Source organism: Chenopodium album, chromosome 1 (genome assembly GCF_948465745.1).
Source record: "Chenopodium album chromosome 1, dcCheAlbu1.1, whole genome shotgun sequence".
NCBI lineage: Eukaryota > Viridiplantae > Streptophyta > Magnoliopsida > Caryophyllales > Amaranthaceae > Chenopodium > Chenopodium album.
This window is the reverse complement of record NC_137834.1, coordinates 5,105,778-5,126,197: the sequence shown is the minus strand read 5'-3', so window position 1 is coordinate 5,126,197 and position 20,420 is coordinate 5,105,778. Positions and strand designations below refer to the sequence as shown.

Here is a 20,420-nt window from a genome sequence, read left to right as displayed (position 1 = left end):
AAATAAGGCGGGTTTGGGCAAGCCTAAAAATGCATTTTTAGTTAAAAATCCAAACCCGACCCGAAAAAACCCCGAAAAGCCCGCTATATTTCCCGGGTTTGGGCACAAGATATTAGGTTAAGGGCCAGCCCGACCCCGAATTAACAATTAACATTATGTCACAAATAAAAGTACATTATACTTACACTCAAAGAACATGAAGATAAAGAACATTATTTAACATTCTATAACATGTTCTTTTCAATTTAACGAACTGAATTTTCTTTACATTTCTATACAATTTTATAACATGTTATTTTCATTATAACTAAATGTTCTTTACATTTCTATACAATGTTCTTTCCGTTTTTTATTTATTTATTTTTTTTAAGGGATGCACCATGTGGATCGTGCATCCGCCTGCAGGAACCACGCACTCGCCTAAAAGCCCCTTTTTAATTTTCTATCTCCAACTCAAGGATACCATTGAAGCAAAAAAACATACCTTGCCAATTGGGATTCAGTTTTATGAACCTTGCCGCCGCCCTCCGATGCCTCCTTGCCGCCGGTAAAGGTTGTTGGATTCCGGTAATTTTTTTTTATATACTTTGGACATTTTATTGTTTTGTACTTCCTCCGTTATAAATAAGATGATACGTTTTAACTTTTGACACTATTCATTATTAACTTTATTTTGACTAATATTTATGATTTATAGGTATAAAAAAACATAGTAATGTGAGATCTTGTTAGATTCATTTAATGTGTACTTATTTAATATGACTAGTCAATTTTAAGTATTTTTTTGTATAATAATATAATTAATGTTAGGGATATGAGATTTCAGAAAATATACGAAGTATGAATTTGTCAATTAAAGATATATTAAACTGAACTTTTGCATTGGCAAACATAGTAAAACAAACATGTCGTGTAATTTGGAATGAAGGAAGTATGTTGGTATGCTAAAGTTGGAAGCTTATTTTTGACCTATTAATAAATTTCTGGATCCGTCACTGACTCACTGCTCTCAAGTTAAAACTTTAAACCTCTCTTGACCAAACATACTCCCAAAAGCTTCTCCCTTACCAAACCGATCCACCGGCCACCACCACCTCCTTTCCTTCTAGAAGAGCATGTGCCAATCACGTTATACCAGATTATCAGATTTTTCAATGGAATAAACATAAAATAACATTTAACAAACGTTGAAATTGACGTTTATGACCATTGACTGTGTTCACTCAAAAAACTCAGCAGAGAAAAAAAAAAGAGAGAGAGAGAGAAAATTGGAAGCTGAATCATCTGATTTACAGCAGCAACATTAGAGATATGATTAAGTTCAATTGTTAGTATTAAGATTCATGAAAATGAAAGGATGTGCAGAATCTGGAGGTTGCCCAAGTGACTATGTTGCTGTTTCTGTATCTGCCCTTTCTCTTTTTCTGTATGTTCTAACTTTTCCCTTTTTTTTTTTAATCAGTTTCTTTCATTTTTTGTATTAGTTGTAATTAATTCATCAATATTAATTTAAACCCTTTTAATAGCTAGTTTTTTCTTCAATGGGTCAACTTTTGTTTCAATGATTCTTGCTTGTTTGTGTTAATTTAACTTAATTATGTCTATTATGAACCTGTCTGTAAAATGTGTTTCTTTAAACATGTTTTGATTTTTTCTGAGTTTTTTTTGGGTTTTTTTTGTTTGTTAATTTTATCTTAAAAGTTGATGGATTACTTGAATTGGTTTGGTTATTCCTGGTTAATTTCTAGTCTCTAGGGTAATGCTACTATAGAAAATCCAAAATCTTTATTCAGTTAATAAAATTTGTTGATTTATCTGAAATTTTTGTTCAATCTACTGTTGCTGGGTGTATTTGTTGTCTTTGCTATGTAGTGACAGTAATGTAGATAGGATTCGATCTGAGGTCTTGGGTACTGAACCATCCCCCAAGACTTTAATAAGTTGCCAATGCTTTGAAGTTAGGCTTGCTATTATGTCTTGATGGCTTGGCAGTATGTTTGCTTATGCTGTAAATATTTGGCTTCTCTGTACAGGCTTCTTGCCCGTTCAGCATTTCCGTTCCTGTATCACAAGCTGTCAATTCCGAAAGGCAGTGCATTTTGGGTCCCGATCGTACAGATTCTTGCTAGCTTGGACCTTTTGGTATCGGTTGTGGTGAGGATGCATGTACATTGTGGTGAATTTTGCTAGATGTTTGATTTGCTATGTTTATTCTAACTTGCAAGTTGTTTTGCACGATTCATCATAGATGTCAGTCAATTTGATCAGCATTGAAAGAAGGCAATGGTGGCAGTCTTGCTATATGTGGGCAGGTAGTATATACTATCATCATATGTTGAAATATTTTTGTTTTCTCAGCTTTGTGCAAATCTAACTTTCTTTGAGCTATTTGCCTACAGTTTGGCTTGAAGGACCGTTCGGATTTGGTTTATTGCTTAGCTGTCGCATTGTACAAGTCTACCATCTCTATTTCATTTTTGTCAAGTAAGTCAAACTTAAAAACATGAAATATTAAGTTACAATGATAAAATCGTAGGAGTATGAGATAGCCATGTAAATCCTCCTGTTTACTTTGTACTCTTGTAGTGATGAAGTAATATAGGTTCTGATGGAAGCTTATCTTGGGTGTCTTTTCTAGCCAATCTTGGGATATGGCTTAACTTTCAGAATTCTTATGTCTCAGGAAGCGATTACCACCTATAAGGTCACATATTATTCTCCCATTGGTTCTTCTCCCTTGGATTGCTGGAGCTGCTAGTAAGTGAACTGATCTGATTGACCAAGTTTATTGTTTTTATTTCTCTATTTTAATAGATCAAACATCTGCCACTGTGGTCAGTATCCAGTATCAATCACTTCTTCGTAGTAAATGTGGGCTCGATTTTTGTTTTTGGTAGGGATGACAATATGTCATGTGGGTAATTGCACAAAAAGGGAGACTTTATTTGCATATCAAGGACTTTTGTGCGGTAAAATGTATCTCAAAATTCTAACAATCTCAGAGGAAGACAAATGAACATACGATACATGGAGTATGGTTTAGCTCTAGTGTCTGCTGTTGGCTGTAGGCTTGACCTCTTCCTTAATGTTTAAAGGGTTTTTAAGGTTGTTGCATCCTTCAGTAAGATGCTGATTGTGTCAAAGTCATTTAATCTGAAACTGAATTTTACGTCACTATTCTGCTTAATTGTTTCTTACTTTAGTTTTTCTTTGCATATTGGATTGACATGATATTCTGCCATTTATAATTGATTTTTTTCAACACTACGCATATTCTGGTGCAGTTATACAACTGAAGCAACCATTGAACTACAGGTGTCAAATGTCTGCTCGGTGGGTCACTCCATCGATGGTCCTACACTCTATATACGTTGTTATATTTGTTGGGTTGACAAGGTCCATTCAGCATGTGAATTTCAGATTTGATGAACTCAAAGACCTTTGGCGAGGTGTAGTTGTTTCTACCTTTTCTCTTGGTATGCTTGCCTCTTCTTATCTAGCTTTTTCATTGGCTTACGATGTGCAGTGAGTGATATAGTTAACTAGATGATACATGTGCAGTGAGTACAGTTAAATGGATGATATGGCCAACTGTATATTCATGCTTGAAATATCACAATTGATTTCTTTATTGTCTTATTATGTTGGTTGAATTTCAGTTTTCTGGGTTGTCGCGTATATTCTGAATGAAATTCATGAAGATGTTGAATGGCTTCGAGTTGGCTCTAGGTTTCTGCTTGCATTAATGGTATGCAACTTATTCTTCCTTGCTGGGCTGTGGGTGTGACCATATAAGTCTGCATCTCACTTTAACTGAAGCTCATCTTATAGTTTAGTCGACTAATGTTTTCAGGCAAATCTTGTGGTCCACAGACAAGTATATTCATACTGGCATTCTTCTCTTATTCAAGCTCACAACCACTTCTCTCACAAATCAGCTTGAGGAAAAGGGAGGGCCCCAGATACGAAAGCATGGGTCAGGCTTTAGGCATCCCTGGCTATGAAATTCAGCTACAGAGACGATCAATGGCCATTGACTGCAATGAACCTCTTGATAAGCTTCTTTTGGATAAAAGATTCCGACAATCCTTTATGGCTTTTGCTGACAGGTTCTTTTCTGAAGCTTTGATTTAAGATGTCTTTTCTCTAAATTTTCCATAAATTTTCAAATGTCGCCATGAATAGATTACCTAGTAATTATTGGAGTGCTATACACATTGGCTATCCAAATAAAGTTATACAGTTTTAAAATGAATTATTGATCAATAAACAATGTCATTTTAGCATTCTTGAATGACTGTTTAGAGGACAATGAGTGTTAATATTTTTGAGCTGCAGTTGTTTGGCTGGGGAGAGTGTCCACTTTTATGAGGAAGTGCTGGAGCTTGGAGAATTACCTGCAGATGACTCCGTAAGAAGAATCTACATGGCAAGGCACATTATTCAGAAATACATTGTTGCAGGTGAGTCAAGACTCAAAAAGATTATTCATTCATCTTTTGATCTTCTAGTAAAGAATTCAGTTAAATTGATAACAACCTTCGTTTTGTTAATCTAGTTAGTGGCCAAAACTGTTGCTTATCTTTCTCAAGCTATTCTTGTACACTTCATACGAATGCAAATATTAGTGTCTGGGCTAATTAAGAAATTTGCAGTCTTATTTTTTTTTTATTAATACTGCTTGTAGTGAATATGCTAGGTCCTGCTTTTTGCCTTTTTTTTTTTTTTCCTTTTTTTTCTTCCTGAAAATGAGTTGAGCTCACATAATTTCAGATCATTAAATACAAGGCCTATGAAGTTCAAACCGTTTAGAAATAGTAAATTCAGTATAAGGCTTCAGTTCAGGATTATATATTATGTTGAAAACACGCACACAGGGCTATGAAATGAAATTTAATTTAGATGAGTTTAGTTCAGGGATAAGCTCTATAATTTAGATATCGAAGAGTTTTCAAGTGAAGAAAACAAGGCCTAGACCCATTGATGTACTTTTTTTTAATAGGGCTTGTGCTGCAGTAAGCTTCATTGTTTGCACAAGCTTTGAATCATCTCCTGTTTATATTTGGTTGACAGCAGTAAGCTGGTAGATGAGGAAATTTTATTTGACCCTGTACTTTAAAATTAGATATATATGGACTTGATACCTATTTATCAATTCTTGCTTGCTCCTGGAAACTTCATAATATGGGTAACTATTCAATGCCAGGGTCTCCTATGGAGGTGAACATATCCCACCGGACTCGACAACAAATTTTGAATTCTGCTGATCTTGCTCACCCCGATTTATTCAATACTGCACTCAATGAGCTATTGCAATTGATAAAAACGGTAAGATATTTCTTGCTTAGTTTTACAGCATTAAAATCCCACTGATATAGAAATACCTCTTTGTTCTGAACATGAGGGACTAAGTGACTAACCACCTTTTGATTTCCTTTTCGAAAGAACTTGGTTAGGGAATACTGGTCATCCGTGTATTACATGAAACTTCAAGAAGCTGGAGCAAAAGCAAATGGACATGATTTGGAGTTGGCTATGAGCTGGAATGTCACTCCAAGACTCAGCTATGTTCATGCCGCTGATGATCCATTTCACCAAGACAATCTTATGCCATCACAACGATCGTGATCAAGGTTGGATACTTTCCATATCTATAGCCTCACAAATCACAATGATATTGCCGCATCTCCACCAACATGATGATCCCGAAAATCGAAAACTAGAAGAATGGTTGGGAGTATATATCATCCGCTGCATAAAGCAGGTTTGCTGTAATCGCGGGTATTTTAAAAGTAAATGATGTGATATAAAGCTCCCCTGAGTTATTGGAAAGGAGTTTCTGCATTTTTCTTATGCAAGACCATGAGGTTAACTTTCTAATTAACGTACATAATACTCCCGAATGTAAGTTAATATTGTCAATTCTTCTCATTGTATAACTGTGTTCTATATTGCAGGCACGCAACATTTTGTTTATAGCATTGCTTGATTGATTTATTGCTATACAATTCCAAATTTATAAAGTTTAGTATTCTCTCTTACATTTATCTCTCCCTTTTATCATATTGGTATCGTACTCAGTCTATAAGCAAAGTTTTACTCCTTTTGTAAACCATTTAAGGACCCGTTCTTTAGAGCTGCTCTGTTCTGCTCTGCTCAAAAGAAATCTGCTCTGTTATGCTCTGCTTTATTTTCAAATAATAATTAATAATAACAATAATAATAATTAATATTGTATTGATGATAATAATTTATTATTTTGAATAATTATAATAATTATTAATATTAAAAATAATTATAAATATTAAAAATAATTTTAATAATTATTAATAATAATTAATATTTATTATTCATAATAATAATTAATAATAGTTATCATTATTAATATTTAATAATCCAAACTATTAAGAATTAATATTTAATAATATTATTAATTAATAATTTCTAATAATTATAACAATTCTTTCAAAAAATAAAAAATAATAATAACAATTAATAACAATTTCTTTTTATAAATATTTGATATTATAATCACAATTTGTAAAAACAGTTTATGTATGTGGGTATTGATTGTTAGTTCATTGATATATGTTTCTACTATTAACATATGTTAAATATGGTATACATATATTTATGTTTTCACTCACCTAAATCAATGGTATATGCACTTAATAATAGTAATAGTAATAGTAATAATAGTAATAATAATAATAATAATAATAATAATAATAATAATAATAATAATAATAATAATAATAATAATAATAATAATAATAATAATAATAATAATAATAATAATAATAATAATAATAATAATAATAATAATAATAATAATAATAATAATAATAATAATAATAATAATAATAATAATAATAATAATAATAATAATAATAATAATAATAATAATAATAATAATAATAATAATAATAATAATAATAATAATAATAATAATAATAATAATAATAATAATAATAATAATAATAATAATAATAATAATAATAATAATAATAATAATAATAATAATAATAATAATAATAATAATAATAATAATAATAATAATAATAATAATAATAATAATAATAATAATAATAATAATAATAATAATAATAATAATAATAATAATAATAATAATAATAATAATAATAATAATAATAATAATAATAATAATAATAATAATAATAATAATAATAATAATAATAATAATAATAATAATAATAATAATAATAATAATAATAATAATAATAATAATAATAATAATAATAATAATAATAATAATAATAATAATAATAATAATAATAATAATAATAATAATAATAATAATAATAATAATAATAATAATAATAATAATAATAATAATAATAATAATAATAATAATAATAATAATAATAATAATAATAATAATAATAATAATAATAATAATAATAATAATAATAATAATAATAATAATAATAATAATAATAATAATAATAATAATAATAATAATAATAATAATAATAATAATAATAATAATAATAATAATAATAATAATAATAATAATAATAATAATAATAATAATAATAATAATAATTATTATTATTATAATAATAATAATAATATAATAATAATAATAATAATAATAATAATAATAATAATAATAATAATAATAATAATAATAATAATAATAATAATAATAATAATAATAATAATAATAATAATAATAATAATAATAATAATAATAATAATAATAATAATAATAATAATAATAATAATAATAATAATAATAATAATAATAATAATAATAATAATAATAATAATAATAATAATAATAATAATAATAATAATAATAATAATAATAATAATAATAATAATAATAATAATAATAATAATAATAATAATAATAATAATAATAATAATAATAATAATAATAATAATAATAATAATAATAATAATAATAATAATAATAATAATAATAATAATAATAATAATAATAATAATAATAATAATAATAATAATAATAATAATAATAATAATAATAATAATAATAATAATAATAATAATAATAATAATAATAATAATAATAATAATAATAATAATAATAATAATAATAATAATAATAATAATAATAATAATAATAATAATAATAATAATAATAATTAATAATAATAATAATAATAATAATAATAATAATAATAATAATAATAATAATAATAATAATAATAATAATAATAATAATAATAATAATAATAATAATAATAATAATAATAATAATAATAATAATAATAATAATAATAATAATAATAATAATAATAATAATAATAATAATAATAATAATAATAATAATAATAATAATAAGCAGTGTCGTAGGAAGATATGCGATGGCCATTACACCGCTGCAGTCCGGATTCTTTCTTCTTCAGGCGTTGCTCCTTATAATGATGCCACTCTTGCGGATTTACAGTCAAAGCACCCTTCGTCTCTAGCTCCATCCTTGCCTGATATACCTGTTGATCACCTTCATCTCGTTACGACTTCTGCTGTTGTTTTGGATCGGATTAAGAGTTTCCCTCGTGGGACATCATGTGGTAGGGATGGTTTGCTTGCTCAACATCTTATGGATTGCTTGAGTGGTGCAGCTGTGGCAGTCTCATATGAGTTGGTTGACTCTATTACCGGGGTGGTTAATCTCTTTCTAGCTGGAAGATGTCCTATGGAATAAGGAGAGTACATTGCTAGTGCTCCTCTTACACCACTTGTCAAGCCCGGTGGTGGTATTCGTCCTATTGCCGTGGGTACGGTTTGGCGACGTCTATTTTCGAAGGTGGGTGCTGTTATGGTTGGTCAGTCTTTAGGGAGTTGCTTTGATGGCCTTCAATTTGGTGTTGGGGTTTCTTCAGGTGGGGAGGCAATTCTTCATGCAGTGAATCTGTTGATTGAGGACCGTGGTTCTGATTTAGGTCTTTCTATGTTGTTGGTGGATTTTCAAAACGCCTTCAATCTAGTTGATCGTTCGGTCATGTTACGCGAGGTACGTCGCCGTTGTCCGGGCATTTCGCGATGGGTTGAATTTTGCTATTCCAATCCAGTCAGATTGTATTATGGGGACCAAACCTTATGGTCGTCTCAAGGGGTGCAGCAGGGTGATCCCCTTGGTCCTTTGCTTTTTTCTTTGGTTTTATAACCCCTAGTGTGTAAAATCAGAGAGACTTTTGATGTATGTCTTCAGGCTTGGTATTTAGATGACGACACGATTATTAGTGACACATTGGTGGTGGGGTAGGTTCTGCAACGGATTATGGAGGAAGGACCTCGTTCTGGGTTACGTCTTAACGTGGAAAAGACTGAAGTTTTCTGGCCTATAGAAGACCCTAGAAGCAGGCTTGTGGGTGTCTTTCCACCTAATATTGCTCGACCTTTGCGTGGTGTTAAGTTGCTTGGTGGTCCCGCTAGTTCCGATTCTGGTTTTAGTGGTGAGCTTGTGATGCAGAGAGTGACCAAGACCATTGCCCTTATGGATAAGGTCGCTATGCTGGATGATCCTCAATGTGAGATGTTGTTACTTAGGGCATGTACCGGAGTTTCTAAACTTTACTTTGCATTACGTATTTGTCCTCCTAGTACTTTTGAGGCGGCTCAGCGCACTTTCGATGGGGCTCTTTGATCTTCTTTGAAGCTTATTGTTACTGCTTTGGGGCCTGGGTTTGGCGATTGGCAGTGGCGGCTTGCCACCTTACCATTTGCGTTTGGAGGGCTTGGTGTTTATTCTGATGGTGATGTTCGTCACTGTGCTTTTCTTGCTTCTCGGTTGCAGTCTGCTGGTTTGCAAACACAACTTCTACGACATGCTGACATTGTCTGTCTTGGACGAGCCTTTGAGGACGCGTTGGTTTTGTTTAATGGAACAGTGGAGTCTGACATTTTGAGTAATCCTAGTGAGGTCGCTGTCCCTAAACTCATGAAGAAATTGACAGATATATATTTCACAAAGGTTACCGCTTCTGCAGAATCTGCTTATTCTTTAACTTCTCGACAATCAGCATTACGGAAATCACAGCAGGGAGATCACACCTATGCTTGGCTTCGGGCAGTCCCTATTGCGGGTTTGGGTCAAACGATGAATGCCAAGACTTATCGTTGTGTGTTGTGCTACCGGTTGGGTGTTCCATTGTTCTCTATCACGATGTCGTGCTCTACTTGTTCGAGGGTTTTTGCTGGGGATATTTTTGGTGATCATGCGGTGTCTTGTGCTGGTATTGTGGGCATTAAACATCGACATAATGTTGTTCGGGATACCCTTGTTGATGTTTGTTATCGGTCAGGGATTTCAGCTCGAAAGGAGGTGGACATTGGGTTATCTGGAGGGAACGACGGGGTCCTCAGACCTACAGATGTGTTACTTTATTTCTGGGATCGTGGTCGCGATGTCTGCGTAGACTTGACAGGGTCTTCTCCTTTGACACAGTCTGGGCTATCTGGCTTTGTTCCTGGACGAGTAGTGAATGATGCGGCCAATCGGAAGCGGGTCAAGTACGAATCCAGTTGTCGAGCAATTGGATATGGCTTCCTTCCTTTCTCTTTCTCTTCTCTTGGGGAGTTAGAAAAGGAGGCTATTACATTGCTGAAGCGAATCCAGAAGTTCTCGAAGACTCAGGACATTGGGGCACGTGCTGTAGCTCATATCTTCACTAGGATAGGATTTGCGATAGCTAGAGGAGTGGGGGCCCAAATTGTATCTCGGCTTCCCACTAATTTTTTGTAGGTTGTATGACTTTGTCTATTTTTGAGATGATAATAATAATGATAATGATAATGATAATAATAATAATAATAATAATAATAATAATAATAATAATAATAATAATAATAATAATAATAATAATAATAATAATAATAATAATAATAATAATAATAATAATAATAATAATAATAATAATAATAATAATAATAATAATAATAATAATAATAATAATAATAATAATAATAATAATAATAATAATAATAATAATAATAATAATAATAATAATAATAATAATAATAATAATAATAATAATAATAATAATAATAATAATAATAATAATAATAATAATAATAATAATAATAATAATAATAATAATAATAATAATAATAATAATAATAATAATAATAATAATAATAATAATAATAATAATAATAATAATAATAATAATAATAATAATAATAATAATAATAATAATAATAATAATAATAATAATAATAATAATAATAATAATAATAATAATAATAATAATAATAATAATAATAATAATAATAATAATAATAATAATAATAATAATAATAATAATAATAATAATAATAATAATAATAATAATAATAATAATAATAATAATAATAATAATAATAATAATAATAATAATAATAATAATAATAATAATAATAATAATAATAATAATAATAATAATAATAATAATAATAATAATAATAATAATAATAATAATAATAATAATAATAATAATAATAATAATAATAATAATAATAATAATAATAATAATAATAATAATAATAATAATAATAATAATAATAATAATAATAATAATAATAATAATAATAATAATAATAATAATAATAATAATAATAATAATAATAATAATAATAATAATAATAATAATAATAATAATAATAATAATAATAATAATAATAATAATAATAATAATAATAATAATAATAATAATAATAATAATAATAATAATAATAATAATAATAATAATAATAATAATAATAATAATAATAATAATAATAATAATAATAATAATAATAATAATAATAATAATAATAATAATAATAATAATAATAATAATAATAATAATAATAATAATAATAATAATAATAATAATAATAATAATAATAATAATAATAATAATAATAATAATAATAATAATAATAATAATAATAATAATAATAATAATAATAATAATAATAATAATAATAATAATAATAATAATAATAATAATAATAATAATAATAATAATAATAATAATAATAATAATAATAATAATAATAATAATAATAATAATAATAATAATAATAATAATAATAATAATAATAATAATAATAATAATAATAATAATAATAATAATAATAATAATAATAATAATAATAATAATAATAATAATAATAATAATAATAATAATAATAATAATAATAATAATAATAATAATAATAATAATAATAATAATAATAATAATAATAATAATGTTGAAATCTGCTCTGCTCTGCTCTGTTCGGCTCTGCTGAAATTTAATCTACTCCGCTCTGCTGACCCCTGCTCTGTTCTGCCCAGAAGCTCAAAAGAACAGAGCCTAAGTACATCATTTCATTTTGCATAGTTCAATACTTAATTTACTAGTATTTGATTATTAATATCACGCGAGTGCGTGGGTGAATAGGTAAATTAAAAATGCTAATAAAAAGGTAAGTGGAGGAGTATTATATTCACAAATAAAGGGTGTGTGAATATGTACAAGGACCATTAGAATATTGAGAAAAATTAATACGGAGTATAATATTGGGGGGGGGGGATTTATGAGATTTCGGGAGATTAAGTTTCTTTGTCTTTAACTTAGGGCATATTCTGATTTATTGAAATGAATTGTTTATGAAAGAAGAAAATTAAGAACTAAATAGAACTGAAATTAAGCTGAAGAGAATAGGTCTTTAGTGCACCAATTTGAGACAATCTAATGAGTATTCTCTGTTTCTTTATACTTCATTGGTTTTTTTATTAGATATGGAAGTTTCAATATAAATGCATCACTTTTTCTTTTAATCAATAAATTCTCTTTATTTCTCTCTACTCCAAACATTGCCTAGGAGTTAGCAATTTCAAAATGAGCATCCAATAAAAATCAGAGGAAGTAGTTGTAACTTGTAAGCAACACCATGTCTATTACGACTACCACAAAGAAAATCATAATAGTTAATGGAAGGAGTTCATGTAAATAGAAGAGTACCATCATACATTGATCAAGTCTACTCATAATTAAATGGAGCAATTAATAGAGGACGTTTACTTATTGAAGGGGACATAATTAAATGTATTGTATAGGTACCTCCATGAATTTTTTTTAAGAATGTGTTCTCTTTAACCAACAATAAACCATGCTTCAAGCTTGCAATGACCTCCTTCTAACCCAACCTCTATGTATTTCCCTTCTTTCATTCTTAGGCATCCTCTCCATTTTCAAACACACATTATGTCTCCTAAAATGGACATACATATCCTTCCTTAGACCCCCAAAAGACCTTAAAAAAACCTATGGTTCATGGGCACTAATCACCGGCTCGCGGCTCATGGCCTCAACCTCATCCTTGTTAGTCGTAGTGCAACCAAACTTGAACATGTCGCTTGTGATATCAAACATAAGTTCCCTAACATAAACATCAAAATGGTGGCAATAGATTTTTCAAGGGACATATCATATGTTACAAAAGAGGTTAAGAGTGTTGTTAAAGGGTTAGATGTTGGAGTTTTGGTTAATAATGTGGGAATAACATATCCAAAAGCTATGTATTTTCATGAAATAGATGAAGATACATGGATGAAGATTTTGCGAGTAAATGTTGGATCTATAAATGGAGTTACTAAAGCAATTTTGCCTAATATGTTACAAAAAAGGAAAGGTGCAATTATAAATATTGGTTCTGGTGCGTCTATTGTTGTGCCTTCTCATCCTCTTTATGCCATTTATGCTGCTACTAAAGGGTAAGTACAATTATTAAATTTTATCTACTACCTCCGTTACGTACAGGTTATGTGCAATGATTAGACATTTTCCCTTTCTGCTTTATGTCAAATCGTTGCACATAACCTGTCACGGAGGTAGTAATTGCTTTTGCTCTTAGTTTAGTAATTGCTTTTGCTCTTAGTTTTACGTGTTTCACTGTTTCGTACAGTATATACTTCTTCCATTTTTTTTTATTTGACCATGTTTGCTAATAAATAATTTTAACCATTAATAATTTTAATTCCGTTTAAATAAAAATTACAAGTTATATTTTATGACAATACTTATTGAAACAATTCTAACAAATTTTCACATAGATATGTTTTTCCTAACATATAATTCACAAAAGATGGTCAAAGAAGGGTTGGTAAATACTGAATAGTGTAAAAGTCAAAACGATTCAAGTGAAAAAAAAAAGATGAAGTACTTTCTTCTAACATTATGTTACTCCCTCCGTTTTTAAATACTTATTCCATATCTCCATCCGCGGAGTTTTAAGAGAAATTGGAGAAAGTAATAAAATATAGAGGTACCGAGGTAGTGGGGTAGATAGAAAAATAAAAAATTGTAAAAAGCAAAAGCAGTGGAGAGAATTAGAGGAGATAGAATACAAAATTAATAAAATATGATTTATGTTGGATCCCCTAGAAGCTTTCCAAATAAGGAAATGGAGCAAGTATTTTAAAACGACCGAAAAAAGAAAGTGGAACAGTATTTAAAAATGGAAGAAGTATCATTTACAATAAGGAAATACATAAATACATGATTATCCGAAATACTTCCTCTATTTTTTTTTAAGTGCTTCACTTCTCATAAGCAGCCGTTTTTTTTTCAAGTGCCCCATTATCAAAATTGGAAACCCCACTCACCTTATATATTATCTCTTTTTTTTAACCTCACTATCATTTTATAAAATTTTTTCTCTCACACATTATTTTTAGTGGTCCCCATTCATATTTCTATCTATTACTTTTTCAATTTTTTTTTATTCTTAATCATATCCACTTATACTATTTTATTCATTTACCTAAATGTGCCAAGGGTATGGGGCACTTAAAAAAACGAAGGGAATAATGCTTTATCATAACTTCTACACACGGAGACACGGAGTATAACTTTTTACTTGTATGTACTCCGTGATTGAGGTGTAAGTGTGTAACAATCAAATGGTTATCTTTGTATGTAAAGAGGTGTAACAGCCAAATAGTGGATTAACATGTGTGTCAAATTAGATTGCGTCAATTATTATAAAACGTTTAAAGTATTATCTATTATTCGTGCTACTTCTTTAAATTACATTTCTACTTCTAGCATTTATTCCTCACATAATAGAAAAAAGTAAGAATATAATTTAGAGACAGGTAATAAGTAATAAAGTTAAATAAACTAGTATCCTCCCTTGAATTCGAAAAAGGTTAAGAGATACTTGGTACGGATCGGAGTATAAAAGTTGGTTTGTCAGTGGTTACCCATCTATTTCATAAAAGTAATTAAGGATTTAAGATTGAATATATTACCAACATGTTAGTAAAAGAAAATGACAAACGGCATTTGGACTAATTAAAATTGTAGACAAAGAAATGTTAACGCATTCACATTTAGTAGCTAGTTAGCCACCTTATTCGTTCCAATGGAATTATATCTAATTATTGCTCCAACTCTCAACCGCCAAATATTATTAAATGAGGATCCATTAAATTGGCCTTACTTCCACAACTGTGGCATGTTTATATGCAACGTGTTTTGGATGCAATCATATATTGAGTTAAGGACTAATTTAAGTTAAGGAGCACCTTTGGAAGCATTAGGTTAGAAAAATAAAAGTGGAGATTTTAAAGTAAAACAAATATGCAGTAATAACTATACCGATTGACCTCGTCAAAAAAAAAAAAAAAAAAAAAAAATACCGATTGATATTGACACATAATTATAACATGTATTTTATTTATACGGAGCATTGTTTTAAGCAATATATTTATGTCATATATATATTTATCATCTCGAGGGTGTTCGTTAGCAAGATCGTTGATGTATACCGACGACATCATTACTGATCCGACTAGGTAATCTATCCACATAAAAAATAGTTGTAATTAATCCAAATTAAGATTAGAATTATGATTTGTTTAACCTCTAATTAAAGGGGTTGACATTGACAAGTTAGCTGAAATTTAAATTGAATTTGACAAGGTCACATTGCTATTGGAATACTCTGTATAAATTTTATTAAATGTTTTTTCATATAGATTATTATTTATGAGGTGACGTGGGACCAAATTATACGTGTGTAGTTATATTGATCAACTCTCTAGAAGTCTTCATGTGGAGTACAAGAGTCAAGGGGTCGATGTGCAATGCCAGGTACATAAAACAAAGCCTCTTATAGTAAACTTTTAAGTACAAATTAAATGTAGTACATTTATAGAATTACTACCTTAATTTGCATCAAAAATAGAATTATTACCTTAATTAATTACTCCGTAGTACGAGTATTAACTTATTTGTGTTCAAAGGTACCATTGTATGTTGCAACCAAAATGGCCTTTAATGTGGCATCCGTCGAGAGACCAACCTTGTTCATCCCCACGGCTGAGGATTATGCCGTGGCTGCAGTCCGGCGTATCGGGTATGAAGCAAGGTGTACACCCTTTTGGGCACATTCACTTCAATGGTACATGGCTAGTTACCTTCCCAATAGTTGGCTTGATGCATGGCGCCTCTCTATAGGCATTCGGAGGAGATCAGCCTAATTCTATAACAATTCTCATACGTCTACCTCCGTTAAATTTTATGTGCAACTTTGAAATATTTTATATCTCACAAATAATACCTCAAAGTTGCACATAAAAAATAACAGAGGTAGTAATCAAATTCTATAAAATCATCAAATAAAAAGATAAATTTTGAATATAAATAAATAAATTGTAAATGAACGTAATGTTGATTTGTATCCCGTATTAATTAATGATTTTGTACACAATCGATAATAAAGTCACTTTTTTACAATATATGGTACTCGTACGTATCATATCATACATGACAATATAGGTTATCACAAATAGATTGATTGAGGGGCTGATTGTTAAGGATCTAGCTAGTAGCTCGTGTTTGACTTGTAGCATTCAAAATACACAGGACAACAGACGAGCATAAGAGCCAAAACCCCAGCGATTCCTGTTATCAAAATCCACTTGCTAGGTTTCCAATTTATAAGTTGAGTTGCATCTGTTGGATTTTCACGACATGATTCCAGATCACCAATTGTCCTGTCTTTGATATTACGTAGTTGTTCATCGTTGTTTGTCACTTTTAATATATCACGCACTAGATCAGCGCGAGACTTTTCGAAAAGCCTGCACCAAATTTCATGTACAAGTATAAAATCCATCATTCACATGAATAACTTAGATATGGTCACGTTTAAATTCATCTTACTCAATTATGCTTCATTTCTCCATGCGCGGAGTTTTAGGAAAATTGAAAAAAATAATAAAATATGGAGGTAGTGAGGTTGGTGGAATAATAAAAAAATTGTAAAAAAAAAAGGATAGTGAAGAAAATTGAAGGAGAGAGAATATAGAATTAATATTGTTAGGTTCACTTAGTGAGAGAAATTAATTAAATATTGTAAAAGGTTTCAAATAAGGAAATGAAACATGTATTTAAAAACGGCTAAAAGGAAAGTGAGACAAGTATTTAAAAACGGATGGAGTACAAAGTACAGAGTATTACTTATTTCAAATCAGGGACAATACTATTAATTTCAGATCAACCTTTATGTGTAATTAAAAAAAAAATGTTTTTTTTTTAGAAAAAGGAGTTAGGATTGAGTCATTAAAAAAAAAAAATTCAGATTAGATCACATAAGTCAAAATAAGCTAAGGTGAACATTGTTTAAGTTTGAGTGAAAATATCTTATGAAAATGAGCCAAATAAACACGTACTATTATGCTATGTTTGGATAACAAATTAAAAGGGAAATGTAAGGGAAGGAAATAGGAGGAAGGGGAAGGAAGGGAAAGTGGAGGAAATGATGAGCTCCATTTTCCCTCCAAATATCTCCAATTTTAAAGGGATGGTCTTTATTAAAGGAGGAGGGAAAATGGATCCCTCTCTTTCCCTCCCCCAACATATTATTCAAACAAAGAAGTTTGTTTCCCTCCCTTTCCGTTCCCTTCCTTTCCTTCCATTTTTTGTTATCCAAACATAGCCTTACGTAAATAGATCACATCATCACATAGCCTAATTTTAACTCGAAATGATGAATTGACTCGAAATAACTTGACTACACGAATAACTAATGATAGAGATTAGCTAATAGACTTACGAAGCCAAAACCATCGGCATGCAAAGCGGCTGAAGGCACAAGGGTGTAAACATTGCAACGTTCGGCAACGAAAAGCTTAAGATACGGTGTTTCATCAATTGCTGCATCAACACCTCCTCCTTTACTTCCTTTGGAAAGTAGATTTACAAATTCTTTTTCATTGGAATAGGACTTCAATTGTGATTCCAAAAAGCCTCTTTGAATGAGCATATTACGAACGAAAGATCCCTTTTGATATCCAACATTTCTTCCATTTCTTATGAAATCATTCATGTTGTAGTTTACAAGGGGAACTTGCCTTGGTGCGACTTGCAAATAGATGATGATTGCACCAAAACAAGTTGTTATGATTACCAACATGAGGAAGCATAGCACAATCACTAGCCTCGTACGTCTTGAAGTTGTTTCCCCTACACAAAAAGATTAGGTATGTTATTATTTAAGGATCATGAACGCGAGTGTAAAATTGTTTTTGTATTGGTCATCATATCGATCAAACAATAGCACATAACATAAGCCTATAAAATTGATCGAACGTTAGTTAAAAAACAGTTGGTGTGCACATATTGATTGACTTCGGCCTCCCAAGTTTTGAATTTTACCTCTTAATATTATTTATTTTTTTATTTTTACGTGATACACATGCCATATAACGTTAGTTATAAAACAGTTAGTAATACGTTATATGGCATGTGTGTTTAGTAGCCATATGAAACATATAATGATGTACTACTCGTTCCTTTTTGTTGGTTACGCTACTATAAAAAAAGGACGGATTGGAGTCATCGCTCTCTAAAACTAGAGTGATGAGTTTATATTCATTACCAGAATCCGTGCCTTGACAACGCGCATAAAACCAGAACGTTAAGATAGACGCAGAAAAGCCGCAAACAGCCACAGTTACGGCTATAATACCAGAAGGAAGACGCGTAAGAAATGAGGGCTTTCTATTTCCTGCCACGAGACGTAAGGGTACTAGCATCGACCCTCCGGTTTCTGAGAATGGCATGCTAAAATCAACCCATTCAGTCCGGTAATACCTTATAGAAATGTCACCTACCGCTGCATCATACTCCTGCTTTCCAAATTAAACCAATATCATTAGCAATTGGAATTTCATTACTCAAGGAGAAATTGTTATTTAACTATGAGTAAATTAGAGCAATTCCAATGATTGTAATTAGTGTCTTTGAGCATGTGCAAAATGGCTGATTATTGCACATACAAGTCCCCCTAAGTAAAAGGGTGTTAGTGGACCAACTCAACCAAAAGCTTAAGCTGATGGTTGAAGTCCGGAAATATGTTTTTATACTCTATCTCTCCCCCTCAAAAAAAAAAAAAAAAAAAAAAAAGAAGAAGAAGAAGAAGTTGGACTAAAATTAATTAAATTAAATTTCAGAGATCGAGTCGATTAATGTAGTCTAGTCTTGTCATGTTCATTTATTCCATAGGGGACAGTTTTTGTACAACTCTAAAAAAAATACATTGCATGGATATCTTTGTATTCATATAGTGTTAGAAGACAATGTGAATGCCAATCATTGATTTGATGTTGCAATGCACATATAAGTCCAACCCTTGTGAACTAATATGTCCATATGTGTGTAGTTATTGTACTCCTAGTTAACACTCATTGTTATATATAAAGAGTATCATACACAAGAGAAAATTTACCGGAGCAATATACACTATCATTTTCTCCATCTTCTCTTACTCCTTTATAAAACTTTCCATCGGTAAAACTTTAACACGTTATCAGCACCAGTTTCTAGTCAGGTATATTTATACCTACTTATAAAATTTTATAACAAATAATACTATCTACTTTTAAATGTTTCGAGGAGTATACTCTATAGTTGCCCATATTTGGGATCCTCTATACCAGAAACTCAAACATTTACTGTATTATATATATACCTCAAAAACAACGGTGAAAGTTCTCTTACTTGTGAATTCATTACTATCATCTCTTGTTTTATTCATGTTGATGTTTTTTTTGTTTGATTCATGTTGATATTACATACTCATTTTACGTAAATTTTTTAGTTATTGTAATTGCCTAGTAGAAACTTTGCATGCATATTATTAACTAGAGTAACAAAAAGATGCAGCCTTTTATACTTATTATTTTTCTTACTTTTACATACTTTTTGTGTTTCTTTCCGTTTTCGAACCCATGATCTTTTATAGATATTAGGGCTCTCGGACCACTATAGCTTGCATTCCCAGTGTGATAACCTTTTACAATTATAAATATATATACATAGACCATAATTTTATGCCAGTACATTAGATTATTATATGATATTTTTACAGTTGTACAGAACAGTAACGGATAAACCTACCTCTATAAAAGA

General features: G+C 29.6%; 2 protein-coding genes and 1 pseudogene across 4 annotated transcripts; 2 read left to right on the top strand and 1 right to left on the bottom strand.

Moving 5' to 3' along the window:
• The first annotated feature begins 1,093 nt into the window (after nt 1–1,093).
• On the top strand, nt 1,094–6,035 carry LOC145638173 (regulator of G-protein signaling 1-like). Of its 2 annotated transcripts, none has more exons than XM_081689233.1 (11): nt 1,094–1,426; nt 2,034–2,154; nt 2,249–2,312; nt 2,400–2,484; nt 2,684–2,757; nt 3,285–3,449; nt 3,660–3,748; nt 3,874–4,109; nt 4,339–4,463; nt 5,207–5,328; nt 5,446–6,035. In XM_081689233.1, exons 1-11 carry the CDS (start codon nt 1,344–1,346, stop codon nt 5,626–5,628), a joined length of 1,347 nt encoding a protein of 448 aa, XP_081545359.1. In that variant the 5' UTR covers nt 1,094–1,343; the 3' UTR covers nt 5,629–6,035. The 2 variants fall into 2 exon arrangements, with proteins under 2 accessions (XP_081545359.1, XP_081545295.1); XM_081689169.1 differs by having other exon boundaries at nt 1,095–1,426; nt 3,285–3,476.
• Nucleotides 6,036–13,075: 7,040 nt separating this feature from the next.
• On the top strand, nt 13,076–16,703 carry LOC145638074 (very-long-chain 3-oxoacyl-CoA reductase-like protein At1g24470; annotated as a pseudogene). The gene is made up of 3 exons (XR_014114619.1): nt 13,076–13,714; nt 16,028–16,097; nt 16,250–16,703. The product of XR_014114619.1 is annotated as a very-long-chain 3-oxoacyl-CoA reductase-like protein At1g24470 (transcript).
• A 127-nt stretch (nt 16,704–16,830) lies between these two features.
• Nucleotides 16,831–20,046, bottom strand: LOC145627069 (glutamate receptor 2.6-like). The gene is made up of 5 exons (XM_081679471.1): nt 19,981–20,046; nt 18,889–19,138; nt 18,064–18,473; nt 17,966–18,021; nt 16,831–17,089 (listed from the first exon to the last, which is right to left on the bottom strand). Exons 1-5 carry the CDS (start codon nt 20,044–20,046, stop codon nt 16,831–16,833), a joined length of 1,041 nt encoding a protein of 346 aa, XP_081535597.1.
• Nucleotides 20,047–20,420: the final 374 nt, after the last annotated feature.